At 41.2% G+C, this 23,562-nt stretch overlaps 1 protein-coding gene across 1 annotated transcript in view; it reads left to right on the top strand.

Moving 5' to 3' along the window:
- hoatz (HOATZ cilia and flagella associated protein) overlaps positions 1-23,562 on the top strand; it is a 38,265-nt gene that overhangs the window by 855 nt on the left and 13,848 nt on the right. The window contains exons 2-3 of the mRNA XM_078426867.1: positions 14-52; positions 6,825-6,895. Of these exons, the coding sequence (XP_078282993.1) occupies positions 14-52; positions 6,825-6,895 (110 nt within the window). The remainder of the gene's footprint in view (positions 1-13; positions 53-6,824; positions 6,896-23,562) is intronic.

The raw sequence follows: 23,562 nt of genomic DNA, 5'->3' as shown, positions 1-23,562 counted from the left end.
TTTGGTTTTCCAGATCAATGTTGTCAATGCCATCCGAGCGAGGCAGACATCAGTAAGTACATGCGCCGTTATTGACCTTGTCTTTTTGTATAGTAAGCCTGTTTCTCATTGATGCCGTTAGCCTCCATGCGTCTCATAAATACTTTTGCACCACTTTGCTGTTGTGTATGTGCAGCTTGGAGTTCTGTATCTTTTGACCACCCAAACCGACCGCCATGTCCACTTGTTAATTTCACCAACCTCTGGTGTTAGTGGTTACAGGCAATAACTGCCTGTTTACAGTGGTCAAGCAGGACCACTGAAGCAATTCTAAAATTGATCCAAGTGACTATTCTGATTAGGGTGGTTTGTCGTTTATATCAGAATTAAATAAGGAAACGGGACTTGAAGGATTCTCAATGAAGCACACCCAGTATAGTGCACCAGCCAAGCAATTAGATATCACATTTATGAGGTACCAGTCCTCCATAGTAGGCAGCCAGCCAGCCAACCAGCAGCAACAGAGGTCGCTATTAAGGAAAAAATAAGACTGCAGTGAAGAAATTGTAGATTTGCTCAAAGGGATTTGAACAGCCTGGTTCATAAAATGCATATCAGTGTGGAGGTCTCGAGTGGTCAAGCTAGATGATTAGAGAACGTGCAGTCTTGCCATGATAGCCCATACATGAACCTGGTAGATGTTATTAGCATTTGTCTCCACCAGCAGTGAAAAGGCCTGCATCCAGCACCAATGTCGAAGGAAATTTCATGATCATTTTAATGAGCATGCACGTGCATACTTACTTCCTCCATCTACATTGTTATTGTCTTAACTGCATCGCTCCTGGTCTGCAGTAGACAACTTTTTTATCATTTATGCTGCTGCACCACCATTGGGCAGTTTTGGATGCACTCGATGAGTCCACAAGTCCCATTTTTGTCTTTGCATCATATCAGGAGGTGCCCTCTGTCACCCTCTCCCCAGAACATCATCTGGTGAGCAGGAGGGAAGACTAGAAGTGGGGGAGGGTTTGGGGTTGTGGGGGTTCAATTTCCTTGATGTTTATACTGACACATTGATGCCATAGCCACGAAAGCACACCAATGCCTCTACTTCCTGAGGTGACTGAGGAAATTTACATGTCTCCAGTAACTCTTTCAAACCTCTGCAGATGCATCATAGAAAACATATGTCGGGTTGCATCACAGCTTGGTTTAGGAATACTTCAGAATAGGACCACAGGAAATTGCAGAGCATTGTAGCCAGAGAGGTAGCCCAGTCCATCACACAGACCAGACTTCATAGCATTGGACTCCATCAATACTTCACTCTGCCTCAGAAAAACACTCAACATAATCAAATACTTGCCTCAGTCCTCCTCCTCCCTGCTCCACTCGGACAGAAGGTATAGAAGCTTGAAAGCACACTCTACCGGACTCGGGAACTGCATTTTTTCCCCCTCTGTTATCAGGCTTCTAAACGATCCTTTCGTAATTCACCTGTATCCTATTGTGGACATTGGACTTTGTCTATGGAACTGATGCGCTATAATGCTGAGAACAGTATTCTCCCAGAATTTCCCGGACGTTCGCGCACAACGGCAGAAGCTCCCAGAGCACCATGGCCTACAGGGGAGTGCCAACAAATCAATCCTCCGCGGCCGAATGCAAGACTCTGCGGACCGCGGTCACTGAGCCGACCCGTGCTCATCCCCGAAGACCAGAGACCTGGAGGATGGAGCCGGCGATGACGAATGCGAGGAGCGAGACTGGTAGGAGAGGAGAGTGAACCGGGACCTGGCCTCCCTCACCTTCAAGGTCGACTGTGGGTGGCACCCCTGGGGCACAAAGGTGGATGGGCAAGGAGAGAAACGTTGGTTTGCAGCTCGACCCGCATTTCCAAAGAAAGGCAATGGCTGGAGACCCGCAGCAGCCTGGGGCTTGCCTGGAACAGGCACCGCTTATTGTAGACTGGACACTCCACATCCTACAAACTTAGGGCTATTTACAGAACCCAAATAACCTCTAAACCTGCACATCTTTGGAATGTTGGAGGAAACCGGCGCACCCGGAGAAAGAAAAGTGGTCATAGGTAGAATGTATAAATTCCATACAGACAGTACCATAGTCAGGATCAAACCAGGTTCCCTGGTGCTGTCAGGCTGCAACTCTGCCACTGTTCCACCTTGGATGTTGCATTACTTAAAACAGGTGAGGAACATAATTCTCTTCCTCCAGCACAACAAGTTTTCAATCGGCAAGATGTACAATGTGCACATTCCAGGTGGCAAGTCTGTACACCTGCTTGACAGCTTGGAACAATTTTGTGGTGAGGAAGTTGAGCATCAAGTCTCCATACAGAGAACAACGCAGACACAAGGGGTTGGAGATTCATTATTTTCTTACAATGTAGAAACAGCCATTCATTCCTCACTTTTTCCTGTAACTTACCCCTGAATCTTCATACACAAGGGCAATTTACATTAGCCAATTAATGTTCAGTCTGCATCTTCCTGCAGAAAATCACACATTTTAATAATAATAGAATTTGGAAAATCTGAACCTGTCAATATATTGTTCATCAGAGAAGTCCAGGTTGGATGTAGCAGCTCTAAAGACTTTGCGGGAATAGGCTGTTCACTAATAAATGTTCCCGGGCCAAGAATTGTTGATCCACTCTGTGATCAACCATGGCTTTTATGTTGCTTTGAATAATGGAGTCCTACCAGCAGAATAGTTACCGAGGCATTTGTGGAATGAGTGTCATGGAGTTTAGATGCTAGAGAAATACTATCTGATATACTGTGACCGTTGAAATATATATGAGCCCTGCTGCCGATGAGGTCTTCTTGATCCTCCATGGAGCATTGGAAATCCTTGATTGGTGGAATTGTGTAGCATTGAGCAGATGACCATGAAGTCTGCATACATACAATTAGCATATACAGCAAGGCAATCACAGAATGATGCAGGCAATAAAGGTTTACCTTCCGGACACCTGTGACATTTCCTGTATGATCCCAGTACTTGCATGGCACTTATCACCGCATTCAGCTGTTGTAGTTTGAGAGCTGGCGTAAGAAGCCAGAGATATAGACAATAGCTCTTGTTTATTCCACCCCTCCTGCTCCCCCAACCTCTCATGGATTCATTTCTTGGGGTTATCATAGGGAAACATTCAGCAATTTGGACATCCTCCTGTGTGATGTGTGCTCCCTGGAACTATGCATTTGCATAAAAATTACTTCTTGTGATCCAAACAACCTAAATATTGAAAGAGTGTGTCTTTAAGAAAAAAGTGTATAGCTTGACTTTGATTTTTTATGATAGTTTTTTTTTCGAGTATTGAGCTCCAATTTATGAACTAATTGTATTGCATGAATAGTGAAGTCTAAAGAGGGAAAATGCCAGGCATGCTGATGTGCTAGATGTACCTGGTCCAATTTCATGACTTCACCCAGAAATGAATGCTGGCATGATCAGATAAAATCAAGTTTTGCACAGTTGCTGTGTCAAGGAGAGTGACCACCAGGGGGCGGCGCACGATGGCTGCCTCGCCTACAGTCTGTCTGTCCTTTTCAAACTCTTTTTGTTATTTTTGATAAGTTTTAAAAGTTTGTGTAAATGTTCTCTGGTTTGTTTTATGTGGGGGGTGGGATAAGGGGTCGGGGGAAACTTTTTTTCATTCTCTTACCTTGCCGGAGATGCGATTGTTTTCCGGATCGTATCTCTGGTCGCTCTGCGGCCTAACATCACGGAGCTGGAGGTCTTGCCTGGGACTGACCTTGAGTCCCCGCGGGGGCGTGGACTTATCATCTGAGCCTGCGATCCCTTGCCTAGGATCGACGCTCCAATGCAGCCTGCAGACTTTTACATCAGAGCTCACAGTGTTGGGTTGAGACCGGTCGGAAGCTCCAAAAGCTGCACGAGGTTCAACTGGTCCCGACCCGGAGTAGATCGCCGGCGCTGGGGAGCTGAGATCCCCCCCGATGAAGGAGCTTGATCGCCCCAACGAGGAAGGCTCGCCGCCGGCTATGGAATTAAGATCATCCCGTCAACAGAAGGTTAGAGCCCCCGACCGCTGGAGGACAAAGAAGGGAGAGATTGAACTGTTCTTTACCTTCTATCACAGTGAGGAATGTGGAGGAGTCACTGTGGTGGATGTTCATGTTAAAATGTATTTTGTGTGTCCTGTTGCTTTTTACTGTTACGACTGTATGGCAAATGAAGTTCCTCATATGTTGCAAAACATACTTGGCTAATAAAGTTTTATTGTGATTGTGATGTTTTACAATCCAGTTTCTAGGTATATTTTACCTGTAAAATGGAGTTCAAATTGCTGATTGAGTCAGTAAACGAACAGTAGAACATACACACTTGGTAGCTCAGTACCTGAATGGAGACAACCAAATTTATTTAGGTCAAGTCATGAGCAGCATAGCACCTTGCAACTAATCATAAAGAAGATTGAAGTAATAATGAAAATTATTGCCATTGACTATATTGTTTCCCTTGTCATACAGTATCTGCATCTTGAAGCTTACTTGTCTAGTGCTTTGGACCCTGCCACTCACCAAAGTTGCTTGCTTCATTACTATAACATTTGTCTCTTCTGCAGACCAGGTCAAAAATGTTCTCTTTTAATCTTGATTATTTTTCTTGGCAATTGTCTAGGCAATTGCAAGACTGACTTTGAGAGATCTGCTTGTGTCAGGATTGCCTCCATGATGCCAATCATTCCTTTTATAATCTTGACAAGAAACCTGGAAGAATCCCTGCACAGCTTCCGTGAGAACTGGAGGACCTTGGAGTTATAAATTTCACAACCTATATCTATGCATGTATTTTTGAAACCTGTTTGGGCACCAAATTGTGAATTTGACAAAAACACCACCAGAGGGTGCAGTCTGAAATCCAAGTTGTATACAATGCTGTGGAAGAATGACTAAACTGCTTTTGGGCTGAATAGCTGCTGCTTCGAATTGGAAGTAGGATTTTCAGAATGGCAAATCCTTAGAATTTTCCACTTAACTTTTCCAAAAAGGAAGTGAAATTGCAATTTCCCCTGTTGAGACCCTTACTAGTATTTTGTGATCTCCAAAATTTAATATTCAAAAATGAGGCATGAGAAACCCCAGATCCTGGAATCTGCAATTTAAAAAAAAAGGAGAGCAGATGAAGGAACCCGGCAGGTTCGGCGGCATCTATGGACAGTCAACATTTTGGTTTGAAACCGTTCAGGCTCTTTAGATGTAACCCTTCATTCAACTGACATTGAATTCTCCAATTTTCGGTAACTTCTACAAACACCCCCTCCCTTCCTTTTTCCTTTACTCCCCACAACTCTCCTCCCCTGAATCCTGGCTGACCTTGCACAGGCTTCTCCCATTCTCCTCCCCCTCCCCTACATTCCATCTTCCAGCTTCACAATTCGGAACTTTTCTAACCTTGAGCTTTGAGACTCTGAATTAGGCCTCTTAAGTAAACATAGCACAAAAAGTAAGGAAATTTGTGTTTGGTAGATTATTTCTTTGTTGTAACAATGCTTCTTGGCAATAAATCTTATACCGTTGGAAAGCCTGTTTATTTCCCTTTTAAATGGTGCCACATTTGTAAGGAACATGCATTTGTGGGATGAGCAGCAGAGCTGAGTATATGGGTTGCGCCCATGAAACATTTGCCAAATCTCTGCCAATGCCAAACAGCTTATTCTGCCATTGACTATTGTTCGGTGTTGTTTGGTGGATTGGATGATTGAAGTCTGAAGAAACAAGACATATTGGCAATTTAACAATTTATTCATTTAATAAACAGGAGCCACAGTAGCGTGTGGAAGAACCATACACAGCCATAACAGCCTGGCACCTCCTCCTCATGCTGGTCACCAGCCTGGTCACACACTGTTGTGGGATGGCATCCCATTCTTGTCAGCACCTGGGGGTACCAGAAGCTCAAAACAAGAGTCAACAGCAACAGCAGAATAAGCTGTTTGGCATTGGCAGAGAAGATTTGGCAAATTTTTCATGGGCGCAACCCATATACTCAGCTCTGCTGCTCATCCCACAAATGCATGTTCCTTACAAATGTGGCACCATTTAAAAGGGAAATAAACAGGCTTTCCAACGGTATAAGATTTATTGCCAAGAAGCATTGTTACAACAAAGATATAATCTACCAAACACAAATTTCCTTACTTTTTGTGCTATGTTTAGTTACAGAATGCTTATGGAATCATAATCCAATGTGGCACAATTGACGTGTTGTAAGAATGTAATTGTTGCATTTTCGGTACATGTGACAATTAAACACTCATAACTCTCCTGACTTCATCCCCAGTATAAAACAATTCAGGCTAAAAATCATTTTGTGACAGATCGTACATGTAATCTCATTCTATTATTACATGGTGCCTATGATAACGTTATCAATCTGAAGTAGAATTTCCATGTGTCAGTTTGGATCGGTTGTTAGCTCATTTTTTCTTTATTAGTAGATTGTGGGGTCAGGCCCCTAAGATTGATATGCCAGCGTGGTAATGGGATGTTGTTGGAGGAATTGTATTCATAAGATGTTAAGCTACATTTCTACCTGACTGTTTTGATGTTTGGTATTGTGTGAAGAATTGTATGTGTTCTGTTGTCCTGGCAACAATCCCCCTTCACCATCTCCAAATCATAAATGAGTCATCTCAATATCATGAGATTTTTTTTCTTAACCTACACCAACAAAATCATTGTTTCTAGTAATCATTAGAATTTAAAAATGATGAATAATTTGTCAAGTGGTTTGACATATATATGAGATAATAGTAATGAACCCTTTCTAACAGTTCTCTCTCCTTTCAGAATCCAAGCAGCTACTAATTGAAGCCTATATGCATGTGAAAGAAGATGAAAAAGCAAGATACTTGGAGAAAGTGAGTATGTGATGTAGTGGGAGTATCTTTTTGGCCTGGTTTATATAATATACCACAGCTATTACTGCCTTAAATAGTTTAAAGCTGATGGTATATATTTCTGCACTGATGCATTACTTAACAGGAAGTTAGATATTGTGGTTTGAGCCCATAATTTCATATTAATTAGCATCGATTGCACCTGAAAAACCATCCATCTTCCATTCATAGCTCCTCTTCATAAACTTAAGATCAACCAAAACATCTAAAAAAATTAGCATTCTTGCATTCAAATCTTTTCCATGACCTTTCCATAACTTACTTTAACTACCAAGAGCTTGGATGTGCTTAAAATAATAATAATCATATATTCCTTTATTCGTCCCACACCGGGGACATTTACAGTGTTACAGCAGCAAAGTGGAGAGCAAGAGATCATTCATTATAAATAAAAGACACATAAATTGTCATCAGTTTTCTGTGTGTTCTTAACTGTTATTGTTGACTCGTCTGCTGGGAGCAGTGCTGGTTGTGCAGTCTCACAGCAGCGGGAAGGAAGGACCTATATCTCTCCTTCAGACACTTGGGGTGAAGGAGTCTGTCACTGAAGGAGCTACTCAGTGCAGTGACAGTGTCCTGCATGGGGTGGGAGTCGTTGTCCAGCAGTGATGTTAGCTTTGCCATCATCCTCCTCTCTCCCCCCACCTGCATTGAGTCGAGGGGGCAACCCAGGACAGAGCTGGCTTCCGCCACTGAGATGCTGCTGCTCCAGCAGACCACTCCATAGAAAATGGCCGATGCAACCACCATGTTGTAGAACAGTGGTGTCCAAACTTTTTTCAAAGAGGGCCAGATTTGATAATGTGAAAATACCCAAAGGCCAATGCCCCCCCCCCCCCCCCCCCGGACCTTTAACTAATGCGCTCCCCCCGGACCTTTAACTAATGCGCTCCCCCCCCCCCCCCCCCCCCCCCGGACCTCGCGTCTGACAATCCACAGATCAGGCAGCGCTGACCGCCGGGAGGTGTAGTCGCCGCCGCCTCTCCCGCTCGGGGCGGGGGGGGATGCGGCACCTGCCTGACTGACGGGAGTGCCTGCCAATGAGCGTGCGGGGTGACGAGAGCTCAGCTGCTGCTCTCCCGACCCCCTCCGCACGCCCTCAACCACGTCGCCGGGAAGTGTAGTCGCCGTCGCCTTTCCCGCTCGGGGCGGGGGGGGGGGGGGGGGGGGGAGGTCGGGAAGCGCTGACCGCCTGGAGGTGTAGTCGCCCTCTCCCCTCTCCCCCTCCCCCTACCTTCATTCTGTTAGACAGTGCTGGCGGGCCATAAATAATACATTATAAGATGGAAGCTGCGGGCCGTATAAAATCTGACCTCGGGCCGCGATTGGCCCCCGGGCCGGACTTTGGACATGTTTGTTGTAGAAGGTTCTTAGGAGTGCCCCCTGCAATCCAAAGGACCTGAGTCTCCTTAGCAGATAACGCCTGTTCTGGCCCCTTCTGTATAGTGCATTGGTATTTTCAGTCCAGTCCAGTTTATTGTTGAGGTAGACACCCAGGTACATAAGAATCCACCCTCTCGATGTCCATTTCCTGGATGTTCACCGTCGTCGGGGGGACCTGGCTGCGCCTGCGGAAATCTACCACCATCTCCCTGGTTTTCCCCACGTTGATCCGGAGGCAGTTCCGCTGGCACCAGTCCACAAACTACTTGATCAGTTCTCTGTATGCCCTGTCCTCGTTGCCCGTGATGAGGCCGACGATGGCAGAGTCGTCAGAAAACATATGCATTTGACAAATCGTTAACTTGCTCTTTCTTGTATCTTCTCTTTTGGCTCTGTTTTAATTTTTGTCTGGTTATGCTTCTCTGAAGCTCTTTGGGACATTTTACAATTGGAAAAAATACTATATAAATTCAAGCATTTGCCCCTTTGTAACTACATCTGCTGATCTGTTTTTTTCTGCGTGGTACTGATATATGAGAAAGTGTAAAACAGAAGTGCTTTGGCTGCACTTAGTCTGTCACCGATTTATTTCAGTTTGATGATTAGAAATTCCATTCGGAGATGAGGAGAAGAGAGAACAGAACTTGTAGCCATCAGCAAACTTTCCTCTTTGTACATGGCCTTACATCTTCAGGGATTAATGGTTGTATTGGACACTAGAACAAATTAACAGTTCCTGCAAGGACATTTCTCTCTGCCCTTGTGTGAAGCCTATCAGTTATCTTGTTTATGGACACTGAGTTTTAATGTTTGTCATCCATCTGTACGTTTATGGAGCTTATTTTCGGAACCAGCTTTAATTCTTCACAGTGCAGCTGAAAGAAGTGATGAATATTTTTATTTGGTCTCTTCTTATTTATGTTTGCGTATGTCCAGCAGTTGTCAACTAAATAATTTTCTTTATTGTTCAAATTTAAAAAAAAGAAAGGTCACATGCTTTGATCTATCCAACCTGATCCCATAAATTTCTCCAGGAAAGGTAAAAACCATGGCCAGACTGGGAAAAATGAAAATCCAGGAAATTCCTTTCTATCCCCCCTATATGATCAAAGTTTGTTCAGGAACTCACTTGAATACCAACTTAATTTATTACTGGTGTAAATTTTACTCCAGCTAGAAATACACTCATATCCTGCTTGGAGAAATTTATCAACCTGGCACCCAACGCATAAGATGCCAACCTGGTCCTGAGGTCCCCAAAACACTAGGAAGCAGACCACCTCCCGACACCGGCTCTCGATTTTATCTAAATATGAAATCCAGCCTTAACACATTTAATTAGAATTAGCACTTTTTTCATTTAATCTTAAAATCTGGCACAATATGATTTTTGACTCCATTCCTCAATTATTATGCATATTCTGTGGCACATGCAGACCCTGAGGGAGGAGACAAGATGACTGATTTATTGGAAGCTTACTACATAGACACTTTGAAGTTCTTGCCTTTCCTTTGGATTCTTAACACAGAGCCTGAAGAATATGTTAGGGTACTCGTTGCATATTTTAAAACTATGCTGATGGCATGGAAGCTTAAGGTAATTCATATCCTCTACTGCAGCAATGCAGGAATTAAATTATCCGTGCTGCATAAAAGTCAATTTGGATCAATAGAAATAGCCTGGTGCTCGCTTATGATCACACTAAGGAGGATTTTGATGAAATTGTCTATTTAATCCAAAGTGTTTCTTAAATTAATTAAACATAATTGGATTTCATTGGTAATCATTAAATGGATACCTCAAGAGAGCTGATTTAACATTTAATTGCAACAACAAGCATTGTGCTGGTCTTCCGATCGTGTTGTTTGACTACATTAAAGGTCCCATTCTTGACCTTTGGTGCTTCCATCAGTTTTGAGGCAGAATAAGCATTTGTTCAGTTCAATTCAATGCAAATGGTGGTTTAGGTTCCTGGTTATAGAGATTCACCCTAGTTTGGTTGATTCCCAAGAATAAATTGGGCTTCTTTGCTCTTAAAAGATGACATAATTTGTGAAACTAAGAACAAGAGAATCTATTCACTTTCAAATATTAGTTTGGCAGAGTTTCATGGGATTCTGAGTCAAAGGTCATAGACACCAGTACTGTTTCAACTGTTAAGATCATAATTTAGGGTGATGTTTTGGGCACTGAGGGGGCGCTACATTCTCTGAGATCTATTAGTTCGTGGTTCTTGGTCCTCCAAAATATTCCAAATGGAATTTAAACTTATTGGCAAATATCTCATTCAAAGCCATAAAAACAAAATCTTTTTTTTCTCATTGCTTTATTTAAATTCATTTTTGGAAGTAGGGCATAACTGGTAAAGGCCAACATTTATTACTCATCCCTAATAGCCCTTGAACAGGTGTTGGTGAGCCCCCTTAACCGATTGTAGTCGTTCTGGAGAAGGAACTCCTGCAATGAGTATTTGTGGAATATAGACAGATGAGGGATTGTAACAATGGTCACAATCCCTCAAAAGTAATTCATTGAATGTAAAGTGCTTTGAACATTTTCAGGTCTCAAATATTCAAGTTCTTATTTTGTCTGTCTGACTATTGGATAACTTAAGGATAAAGGGGCTGTAAAATTGTTCATTGGATGAACAATGAATGGCGTAGAATCCCGCCTTTTCTCATCATCCAATCTGGAAGAAGCTTACACCAAATGAAAGTCTTTACTTTAATTAAAGTACAAGATCCAAAATGGAATACGGTACAAAGTAAAGAAGAGACAGAACATTTATTTCTGATCATTAAGTACTTCATTACCTGTGCTTTTTTCCAACTGTGATATGGTTGGACTATTAAATTATATTGCTGAGCCCGCCAACACGTAATTCTCCAAGCACTGAAAGAGTTAAATTTCATGATCTTTCAGTATTTTTTCACTGATTTCAAGCCACCCAGCAGGCTTCACTGAAATAAAATTCCAGTGTTGCAGTGTTTGTAAATGTTGACTTCCTGACTTCAGCCCTTGGGATTTCTCTCGTTGATGTAGTATTTATTTTAAACAATCATTTTGTGGCAGAGGGACCGCAACAACAAACCAAGGATGTAATAGTTCCTCATAAACTAAAAGTAATAGTTTTTTAAAAAACCAAAAAAAAACAAATGTATCTTGTTAAGGAACATTTATTGACCTCTGCCAATGAGAAGTGCTTTTGCAGAGTAGGTTACTGCTGTAATACAAGAAGCATGATGACCCATTTGCGCACACTAAGTATCCACATAACCATGGTGATGACTGGATAATCTGCAGTGGAGTTGTTGGTTGAGTTATAAATATTGGCCAGATATCCCCTGGTTCTCTTCAAAATGGTGCTTAGGAATTTGTTATTCTCACCTGAAAGGCAAGTAGAACAATTTGACAGACTGGCATTTTGTGATGCTGTTCTGATATGTCTACCTTGATTATGGCTTCAATCATTGGAATGGGATGAAGCAATATTCAAAGCTGAACTTGAATTAAAAACAGAAATAAGCAATGGTCAAAATTCTGCCTTTGTTGATTTTATTAGTTAAGGTATGGTTATTTTGCGAATTAATAGTTTCTGGAATTATTCCATTTGAGAGCAAAGGATAATGTTTTTTTCCCTCTAAAACATGAGATGTGGATATCTCAATGTGCAGAGGAGCTCAGCAGTGCACAGGAAGCAGATGGCAGGAACTCTATTGGATTCTTCTGTCATCATTGTCTGTTCTCTAGCATCTGTTGCATGCTGTTCTTAAAATTGTGTATTATCCTCTTCAGAGAAGCTGCCTATGGATATATAGATGCTGGAAAATGATTCACAGACACATACTGTAGAGAAACTGGCTCATTGACACACTGTATACATTCCAGCTATCAAGTATGAATACTATTTACCATCAACTGTTTCCCTGGCCTTTTATGCCTTGGCAATCCAAGTGTTTGGGTGATTGGAATACAAATGACTGTTGGCAAGTTGCTAACGGAACCAGTTCCCTTCTGCACTCGTGAACGCGATCCAAGCAAGATATAGGAACATAGCATTGGAAGGACAAACAGATTTCTAACCGTAACGTCATTCTATCTTTTAAAAAAAAAATCCAAATTGATCTTGTTTGGGCGTCTGATCGATTTTCTTCTATTATTTTCACCACTCGTGTTATCAGCATAGAGAGGAATGTTGTCAGTCTCTAGAATCCAGGTCCTTTTTGGCAAGAGCTGGAAGGCTTTTAATTGAAGGTAAATTATAGCCCAAATTGGCCAGTGTGCACCACTGCCAGCAAGTGGACTATTCAGTGGTTCATTCTTTTGTAAGAAATGTATTTATTGTGTAATATCCAGCAGAAGAATTGATATATAAACTATTATTAGGGGAATAATGTTAACTTCATGCAACTTTAGGGAACCATTATTTGTATTCATTCATTTTTCAGTGTATGGGCATTACCAGCAAGTCCTGCGTTTGCCTTGAGAAGGTGGCAGTATGCCACTTCCTTAAATTGCCGCAATCTTCCTGGTGAATAATGTCACAGTGCTGCATGGAAGTTCCAGCGTTGAAGGAACAACAATCTATTTAAGTCAAAGGAAATCAGAGAAATTGCAGATATTGAGAGAAACTATATCACTCATAGGGGGATATCTCTGTGCGTTATGGCCTCAATGATACACCAGAGCTGGTTGCCTAAAGACACAAGCAGGAATTTACTGTGGAGGTTTCAATTAGGAACAACATTTCCTATAGTGCTGATGGTCTCATAAGATTTATCAAGATGTGTCCTTACAATTAAAGACATCTTCATTCCTTCTAAGCTCTTACTTTCAATCATACTCTGCCAAAACCTTTACATACAACTCTTGTGTGTGCACACAAATTTCTTCAACCTCCCTTCTGCACTTTACCTATCATTTGTCATTGCTCCTCTGCTTGTACTTCCAGCCACTGTCCCATAGGTCTTTGTGTCCCCACCATGTCTTTACTATTCTGCCATGATTTCTCTACTACCGTTGCACTGCAGAACTGCCGGTGTCTCTCTCCCTCTTCTCTGTCTTTCCTCCTCGTGATGACCGTCTCTTTATTTGTCACTTTTCCTGTATCTCTCTATCACACACCCAGTCAATGCCCCATTCCTTTCTTCTGAACTTGTTGCTATGGAAGATCTGCACACAATACTGGTGCATCTCACAGAGGTGGCAGTGAGGGACTAGAAGCTACACGACAGGCACAGGATTTATAAACACAGTAGGACTTCACATCTGGATGGTGAAGGCGTGTTGTTAAGTAGACTGAACAGTGGGAAGCCTGGTCTGCGTGATTCAACGTGCTGCAAGACAAAAAGATTAATCCTCCCCATCTAGAACAGAATTTGTCAATAACCTCCCTAATGCAGTGCCAAACAGTAATCGGCAAGATGTGGCACATATCAAGAGCTACAACCTGGAATGATCTTTAGATAGGAAGTTGAGATAGGTTATTTTGATTTTAAATATCAGATCAATCCAGGCTTGTGTGTGTTTGTTTTCTTTTAAAATTTTACGAGATTAGAGTTTGCATCAATATCAACCCTGTGGAAGTGTATTCTGTGTAAATATTGCTCCTTTGAGAAGTGCAGAAAAGAACATTGGATCCATGTCCCTGGCTGGATGGAGTCTTCAGCTGTGGCCTTATGTACACTTGCAGTGTATTGCAGAGAGGCCTCTTGCAGGTCCATGCCATCTATCAAAAGGAGCTTGTCGTTTAGATAAATCCTCATTGTTACAGACCAGAATGTCTCGGTCTTCAATGTAAGCAATGTGCAGAGTGAGTTGCCAGCCAGCTGTCTGGCTATGAAAGTAGGTTGATTGTAATTAATCTTTTAAATAGTGCTGTTTCTGAACAATAGGCATTCCTAAAAGCTGGTTGATTTGTGAGTGAATGATGACGGATGTTTTTTCAGATAAATGTGGTTGAAAATCTCATTAATGGAGACTCTTGGGCACTGCATTGATGTCATTTGACTGAATTTCACATTAGAAACAATGAGATCCACTGAATGTGAAGTTCCCATTTAAAAATGAGCAGATACCCAGAAATGTGTGGAAAATAGTTTTATCTGCAATAACACAATATATACCGCCCCGACGCGGCAACTTCAACAGCCTGACCGCGGGTGAAGACGGCAGGGGAAGAAAAAAGACATTCTGGCTTTCCATCACAGTGAGGAGGGGACTGGAGGAGATTCACTGTGATGGATGTTTCTTTTTGTTTGGTGTTGGTTTATGATTGTGTGTGTTATTGCTTAGTTTTATTGCTTATTTTTATTGGTCTTATTGTTGGACTGTGGGTAATTTTTCATTTCATTGTGCATTTATGTGTATGTGACAAATAAATTGACTATTGACAGAGTACTTATTTTGACTGGAGTTGTGTGAATGAATTTCTACTCCCATAGTGTTAGCTGCCATGTCAGTGATGGGTTTGTGTCAGAAGCTGGGGTTTACCTTAGTCGCTTTAACCTTTGTGCCAAATAAACTACAAAACCACTGTAAATGGGATTTAGGCATTCTTCCAGATATCTGTGGCTATAAATTATAAACTAGTATGAGCATAAGTAGGATTCTCAAATAAACCCCTGTCCTAAATATCTAATACCCCTTCCTTCTATAATGAGATATTTATTGCCCAGGAAATCTTTTCTGAATCTGCCATCAATGGCACCCACTGTCTGTCCCAAATATTTCTAGTATTCCAAGTTGTGAAATTTGGCACAGTTTGAATTATTCATCATTTACTATTTTAAAAATAAATCTTTGGTATTGTGGGGTGTGAAGGGTACCGACCCAAAACGTCACCCATCCCTTTGCTCCAGAGATGCTGCCTGACCCGTTGAGTTACTTCAGCACTTTGTGTCTATCTTTGGTATTGTTCTTATTGCCAGGTGTTGATTACATTCTGCACAGAGGAATTCCAACCAGTGTCTTTTTGCTGTGTAAAAAATTGCTGGTTGCCATGTTATTTCCCATTTTATCTTTGGGTCAGATTTTCCAGATGTATGGCGGTGGTTGCTTTATAAGAAGCAGGTGTTTGTGCTAGATTGTAATTTAGTTCACTGGATTCTGCCTTGCACTGTCATATGTCAGGGAGAGTTACAGCTTGTTAAAATGTCTCCATCTGGAAGGAGGAAATATTTAGATGCCTGTCAGCCTCCAACAATATTGTGTAACCGTTGTAGACAACAAATAATGCACTGGCCCAGGGAGTTGTTAGGTTTTCAGTTTCTATTTAGATTAGAGAGTGCATTTTGCAACCAATGTATCTGGAAACTCTGACCACAAAATAATTTTACACAAATTAACCTGTCAAATTTTTGATTGAATTTAGTACAATGCGCTATAACTTGGATGCAAAACTTGTATTTCATCTTTTATCTGCCATTCCCCATCATCACCAACAATAGTTAATTCTGCATTCAGGATGGTATCCGTTGCCTATTTGACAAGTGAAGGCAGAGTGTTTCATAGGCAGGGAAAGTGGAAACCTGAAGATCAGTAGTTCTTTTTTGCAACAAAATTTTACTTTCCACATGGAACCTTGTTCAATGTTCCTTCTGCTGAGTTCTTATTGAGTTCCTGGCCTTATTTTGCTACGAAAGAAAAAAAAATCAAAGGAAACATTACCGTATTACAGCTTGATCACATCCAATATGCCTGTAAAAAAGAATGGGTGTCTCAGGGAAAAATTGTTGCCAATGGTCAGTGGGTGAGCTATGCTTCCATCAAGATGTGTTCTGAATAATACTTATCTATATGAATGACAAAAACGTTTAGGTTGTGAATTTTTCAATTAGAAAACAAACAAATCTTCAACTATAGTTTGTTCCCTCCCTTACAGCTCTTTCAACTTGTCAAATTTGGGATTGGGTAGTAAATTCGTATAACCATCCAGAGATGGTTGGGTACCTTCCTCTCTTGATCTCTTGGCTGTTCTCTTGCATCGGCATAGAACATTGTAGCACTGAAGGAGCCCACATTGCCCATGCAAGCCAAAAAAGTGTTATTTTGCCTAACTTTAGACTCCCATTTTGTAGAATGTCTGTCGACCAATAGTGTGGCATCTCCAATGTTCATCCATTCAGGTCATTTTAAAACATTATTAGGGTTTCTGCCTTCATCTAGCATTTAGTACCAGACCTCCCACAATTCTTTGCATTAAAACATTGTCCCCCATTATCCTCCAATCGACCTACTTTAAATTTATATTCTTTAGTTACCGGCCTTACTCCTAATCCTCTTATTTGATCAGCCTGTGTGGTCCTTTCATAGTTGTATGCATCTGATCAAATCTCCCCTGTTTCTTTATTCCGTCTTTATAACTACGGTTCTCTGACACTTGTAAGATCATCATAACTTTCTTCTCAATCCACTGTAGTATTATAACATCCTTTCATAACTCTAATTCTAAAGCCAGCTAGTATTTTCTATAATTATTGCATAACCTCTGCCAGAGCAATAAAGGAATGTACGCTTTCTGACTTCTTAACATCTATTTCTAATTTCCAAACAGAATTATGGAGGGCATGGGAAGGCTTCACCACAGTGAAGAGGTCTGAGGGGATATACATTCAAGACAAAGAGAAGAACATTTTAAATTAGTGTAAGAAAGAACTGCAGATGCTGGTTTAAATCGAAGGTAGACACAAATTGCTGGAGTAACTCAGCAGGACAGGCAGAATCTCTGGAGAGAAGGAATGGGTGACGTTTCGGGTCGAGACCCTTCATCAGTCTGAAGAAGGGACTCGACCCGAAACGTCACCCATTTTAAATTAGTGTCTCTTATAGAGTCTAAATATTGTAGATACGTGGCATTCTAAATTAAAAACCCAAATTCCTATAAATACTCAAGAGATCCAGTTAGGCAATGGAGAGGTAAACAGAGTTTGCATTCAGCTCACTGCATTAACTGGCACCAAACGTTGTTAGCTTTTAAGCGAATCAGTGAGAGAATCTGTGATAGGGCAAAAGAAGCTGCAAGGCAAACGTGATGGTAATACGATAGGTATAGAAACAAAAGATAGGGTTGGAAAGACTGCAGACAGTTGCAACAGAAGTGCAGGGGAGGAAGCAGTATCTACGATGGAATAAAGGTAGGGAGATCCCAGAAGCATGGACCACATATCTGTTTAGTAGCAATAGTGGATGCCTGCTACAAGCACCAATCCACACCACCTCCATTTGGTCAATATTTAAATGAAGCTGTATTGACAGTGGGCCTGCCTTGGCTATCTGCAGTCTGGTATCAAAGTGATTAAGGGAAAGGACATGATGGTAGAAGCTGTTTTAATAACAACTCTATGGAAATATTTGAAAATAATAATATTAATCCAATGTTTTTATTCTTTAAATTGTAGAATGATTAGTAAATTAGTTTTTGATAATATCTTCCAAGTAAATGACAATTTTGGAATTTTAAAATGTGCTATAAATATATTTACATCCTGAAATTAGTAACTGCTTTTTAACACTACAGTGCCTCATTTGCAGAAAAACTCCCTTCGTCTGGGAATGGTGCCAAGCACAAGCAATCTTTCTGGATGAATGTAGAAAGCTGCTGAGACTTGCAGCTTGCCGACACTAGAAGCACCCTCGTCAGCAGTACTGTGCTTTGATTAATAAGGCAATACACTGCGTATCATCCATTAGCATCCATTACATCTTCCATAGCAATCTGATTAGGAGTTAGGTCACTATTTTTGGTGAAATAATCATTTCATTTCTCAAATTCCATGACAATATGGACAATCGATTTACAACTTCCAGTTGGTGCAACTGAGGTGTAAAATATTGTCCTATGAGAAAGATTTATGGTGAAATATTCAAAAATAACACTTTTTATGAATTCCATTGATTTTAGGAGGACACTAAATGTAAACTTTCATTTTATGCTTTCAAGAGGAAAACGATTTAAGTGTGAATCAAGTGACCCACCTCGGCATAGAGGATCCTCGCCACTTACACGATGCAGTCAAGGAATCTCACAACGCGGAGTTTAACTTAAAATTACATAGAATAACAGAGGTTGAACAAACCAATTTAACATGGCACTGGTGGTTTTATTTGAAACTAGATAACCCGTGGACCCGTTGGGCCCCGTTGTGACAGTGTGGGTGGGCAAAAGGAGAGGGAGCCACTCACCCTGGCCCCGGGCGGCCATTGCGGCAGCCAGCAGCAGGAGAGCAGCTGCAAGGCGCTGCCCCATATTCGTCCTGCTGGCGGCTATCTTCTTTGACCTTCTCTCTGCCGCCGCGCTGCACCATGGGAGGAAGGTCAGGCATGGGGCATGCCGGGACGAGCACCGGTCCTCTCGGCGCTGCTGCGCAGGTGCACCGCCACTGAGCCCGGCAACCCTCCCCCAACTGCGCACACGCGGATACCCGTGGACCCGTTGGGTTCCCATTGTGACGCTAGATAGTTCAAATTCCGTCCCTTCATTCGTTTTGGGCACACCGCCGCCGGGCCTGGCAACCCTCCCCCAACTGCACACGCTCAGATACTGGGCCAGCCAACCCTCCCCCAGCTCTAGCTAGCTAGCTATCTAGCTAGCTAGCTAGCTATCTATCTTTTTAGCTTTATATATTAGGTTTGAAAGGTGGATGATGGGAATGTGTGATATTGTGCAGAATTCCTGTTGGTGAAGAACCATATATTTAAATACCTGGAGTTGCAAGTGATTGGTAAAAATGAATAAAAATGATATTAGTTTTATTTTCTCCCTTCATAATATGCATTTGGTAAAGCTTCGCAAGTGTTCATTCATGTGATTGAAACTGAAAGACAGATGAGTAATCATGAAAGAAAATAGATTCTCATCACAAGGATCATCTGATGTCCAATACAACTTGGCATAAATTCTGGTATGTGCATTTATGGGGCATGATTTAGATGAGTAAACTTCAAAAATGTGTACTTTTCCATAACTGGTAGCATAGGGATATTGCCCAGGGCCAATGGGGGACCTCAAATGTGCACTGTCCAGTGTTTGGCTCTAGAAAGGACCTGATGCCAGCTTTATATTTATGTTTCTTTCATAATGCACTTACTGTCTGCCCTTGCAGGATAAATTAAAGACATTTCAAATTTAACATACTGGGTTGTAAACTGGACCATGAACCCTGCTCACTTTGCTCCCCCTGCCCCCCCTCTCCCCCCCCCCCCATCACCACCACCAACCACACAACCATCTCACTCCAAATCACTTCCTTCTGCTTCAACTGGAACATTGAGGGCAACAACAGCACCTCAGATGCAACCTTGTATGAAACCATGTCACTGGAATCGGAGATGAAATGCAGAAATATGTGTTATTCAGTTCAACTCAACAGCATTTATCAGCTAAATGGCTGCTTCTCTAGTTTGTGGATCATTAGTGCTCACTGATCCCATCCTTAGTCAGCAATCTATTAGCATAAAATGTGCATAGGCTGTTTTGGTGAATGTATCTGTCTGTGCTTCGGAGTGTGCTGTGTGCAGTTTCACTACAGCAGATAAGCTGTGAACCAACTTTGAGCTGGCAATTGTGTCATTTTGGTTTAGGCCATTACGCTATCACTCAGGTTTCTGAAGATCGCAATCTAAGAATTGGAACAGTTTGCATAAATGCTCCACGATGCTGTCAAATATCTGATTGACTTGAGGTTTGCACTCAGCTACAATTTCAGGGATTTATAGTGCCTAGAGAGGATGCAGTTCCCAGAGGGGCCACAGCACAGAACATACTCAGCAATTAACAGCAGCAAGAGAGTCAAGGATCAGTCTCACTCAGAAACTCTGACTAATTAACCTTTGGAACCTTTCTGAGCGTGTGAATGAAGAACAGTGATTGAATGGTGGACTTAATCCTTTGGTAGCAGAAGTCAGAGCTCTTCAGGATTGCCAGATCAAATGTACAGAAAATGATACAATCCTGCAGAGTTTGGGAATATTAACTGACAGAACCTACTTTGAGAAATGTGATTGAGGAAAGATGAAAAAAAATTGAGGATCTTTTCAAGCAGGTAGAAGATGAAATAAAAGCAGAAACCACTGCAAAGAGAAATAGACGAGTTAACACTTTTGGTGTACAACTTTAAACCACATCTGATCATTATACATCCCAAACATTGATCTTTAATTTTACTGTCCAGAAGCGAGAAACACAATCATGTATTTTCATGTCTTTCAGCCTATGACACAATTTTCATGGATTGTTAAACGTAAAACAATCCAGAGCAGCTAGAAATCAACTAAAATATAAACTATGGATATGACAAATCAAGACCTACATGTCAAAATATACCAAGAAAATAATACCAATTGGCAACTATGAAATATGTAAAAGCACATTTAAAATATGGGAAGAAAGATGTGTCTTACACTATAGAAAAATGCTAGTCCACTGTAAATGGATGTGGCAGATGTGTGCAAGTTCAGGGTGCTAGTCCTCTATTGAAAATGTGACAGCCAGAATTCTTCTGAGGCTGGCATCAGAAGGTTGTCTACCTTAGAAGGAATCAGGCTGGTGCTGTAGCTGGAAATGGTGAATGTGGTTGAGGGAATTGGTGGTGGTAGGATGTGGCTGTTGATGACCAACGAACAGAACTTTCAAAGATGGCGATTTAGGTTGGGGAAATCGTGGTGTAATCAGAACACTTGGGTCTTGGCTGGCTGTGGGATTGAGCATGTTGTTGGGAGAATAGGGAGGGTTTGCAGTCTTCAAAGCATGGAGGTTAGCAATTACTTGGCAGATATCCAAGTCTGGCATTGTCAAAGGAAGACCCTGTTCTGTTTGGTTGGGCTCAAGAATGAGAGCAGTCAACTTTATTTCAGAACTCTTGTCTCTGACAGGGATGGGTGTGAAGTGGATGTTTCCAGTAGTGGGAAAGTCCAGGACTAGAGTAAGAAAGAACTGCAGACGCTGGTTTACACCGAAGTTACACACAAAATGCTGGAGTAACTCAGTGGGTCAGGCAACATCTCTGGATAATAGGAATAGGTGCCATTTCGGGCCGAGACCCTTCTTCAGACCCTAGGTAACGTTTTGGGTCGAGACCCTTCTTCAGACCCTACAACAGATAACAGTCTATTGGCTTTACTAATTACTGCTGTACCTCAGTATTAGCTTTTTGTGAATTTAGCACTGAGCTATCCAAATCCCTCTGCATCTCAGTAGTTCAAATGAATAGCTTCTAACTATGGGGGACGAAGGGGTGAATCCAACCAGTTTACTTGCTCCTGATTATTTTTAAACATTGCTGCTGCAAAATGCACACTTATGAATGTCATAAATGTTTGCCTTGTCTGTAATTGGCACCGTTAGCTGATTTCAGTAAATAAAAAAAAATCAGCGCAGATAAAGAGTTAATTAGAATTAGAAATAATTTAATTGATGGATTTGGATTGCACTGTAAACCATAAAATGTGAATTTGTTTTGAAGTATCATTCAATTAGAGCCTTTTACTCACTTTCAATCATATATTGTTTAAAATAGGACATGCTTTTGGTTTATTTTAGAACAAAGTATAATAGATAAGTGTTAGGCTGAATTAATCTCAAGTCAATGATCTGATGAGAGTACTTTGAAAGGCCAATTTATAGAATTATATAAAATTTATAAGAAGAAATTACAGAACATCTAGACTACATTGAATACTCTGATCAAAGTTCTACTAAATTTAACTTTTCACTTCAATAATTTGAACAGTCTAAACACTTTGGTACAGCTAGTAGAGCTACTGCCTCACAGCTCCAGTGACTGGGGTTCAATCCTGACTTCTGGTGCTGTCTGTATGGACTTTGCATGTTCTTTATACAAATATGTTGGTTTGCTCTGGATGTTCCTGTTTGCCCCATATGTTGATAGGTCAATTGGTCACTGAAAATTGTCCCCTAGTTTATGGGTGTGCAGTGGAATTTGGGGAGAGCCGATAGGAATGAGGGAAAATAAAATAGTATTAATGTAAAAGGAGGATTGATGGTTGACAACTGGGTCACCTGCAGTGCCCGATTCTCTAATGTATAACTCTGACTTTGTGAGTGTTCATTATAAAATGGCTTTGTGTTGCACATTACCAGCACCCATTCTTAGTTAATCCTTCAGAAAGAAATCAGAGCACAAATCAAATATTGCATTCTGGAAATGCGATTGAGGTGAAAAATTATAAATTATTTTATACTATCGAATTTCTGATTCTTGACTCCAGACATAAGTAAAAGTGTAATTCCTGGTAATCATATTATAACGTGGTACTGATGACGTGCTATGTAAATTATCTCTACCCTGATAAACATTATGTGGATCACTGATGTTAAAGGGAAATTGTCTGTTTGCAGTATCTAATATTATCTGGAACTCAATCGTTTCCATCGTAGTAAATAAGAATCTACTGTGCTAACTTGACGCAAGTGTTTTCACTCTTACATAGAAATATAAAAAATAGGTGCAGGAGTAGGCCATTCGGCCCTCGAGCAAGCACCGCCATTCATGGCTGATCATGCAAAATCAGTACCTCGTTTTCCTGCTTTCTCTCCATATCCCTTGATTCCTCTTGTATTATACCTATATATTATAAATACACTTTTCATGACAATCACATTTCTACAAACAAGGGGGCAAAATACAGTTACCAATTAACCCATCAATACAATGCGGGGAAAAGACAGAGCACCCAGAGGAAACCCAATGGTCACACAAAGCACATACAAACGACACGCAGACAGCACCAGAGGCCAGGATTAAACTCAGCGAATATAATCATAATTGGGTTGACATTACAGGGCACTACTAAAGATGAACTGTCAAAGCTGCTATCCTTTGGAAGAGGTCTTAAACTGTGTTGTCTTACTGTTTCATTGTTTTAGATGGACCATGCATTTCCTTGTTTAGCTCAACCCAAAACAGGTTAATTGGTCATTTATATCCATGACTGCAAGTATAGTGTTTTACTTAGAATAGGCTGCTACTTATGTCTCCACACAGCTCACTGATGTTTGAAAGTTATTGATTGAGTGAAGTATTGAGCTAAGATGCTGAATGGATAGAAGGATTTATTAATTACTTCACACTGCCAAAGCAGAAAGTGAGCATGGAATGTATAGCTATCGTCTGGAATTGTTATTTGAGATAGGGGATAAACAGAGTAATTACTTTTATTTTACTCTGTAATGTTTGAGAATGATTTGAATATGGATGGAGGGGCTATGATCAGTAAAATTGCAAGA

Source organism: Rhinoraja longicauda, chromosome 32 (assembly GCF_053455715.1).
Source record: "Rhinoraja longicauda isolate Sanriku21f chromosome 32, sRhiLon1.1, whole genome shotgun sequence".
Classification (NCBI taxonomy): Eukaryota; Metazoa; Chordata; class Chondrichthyes; order Rajiformes; family Arhynchobatidae; genus Rhinoraja; species Rhinoraja longicauda.
This window is presented reverse-complemented; position numbering and strand designations above follow the sequence as displayed.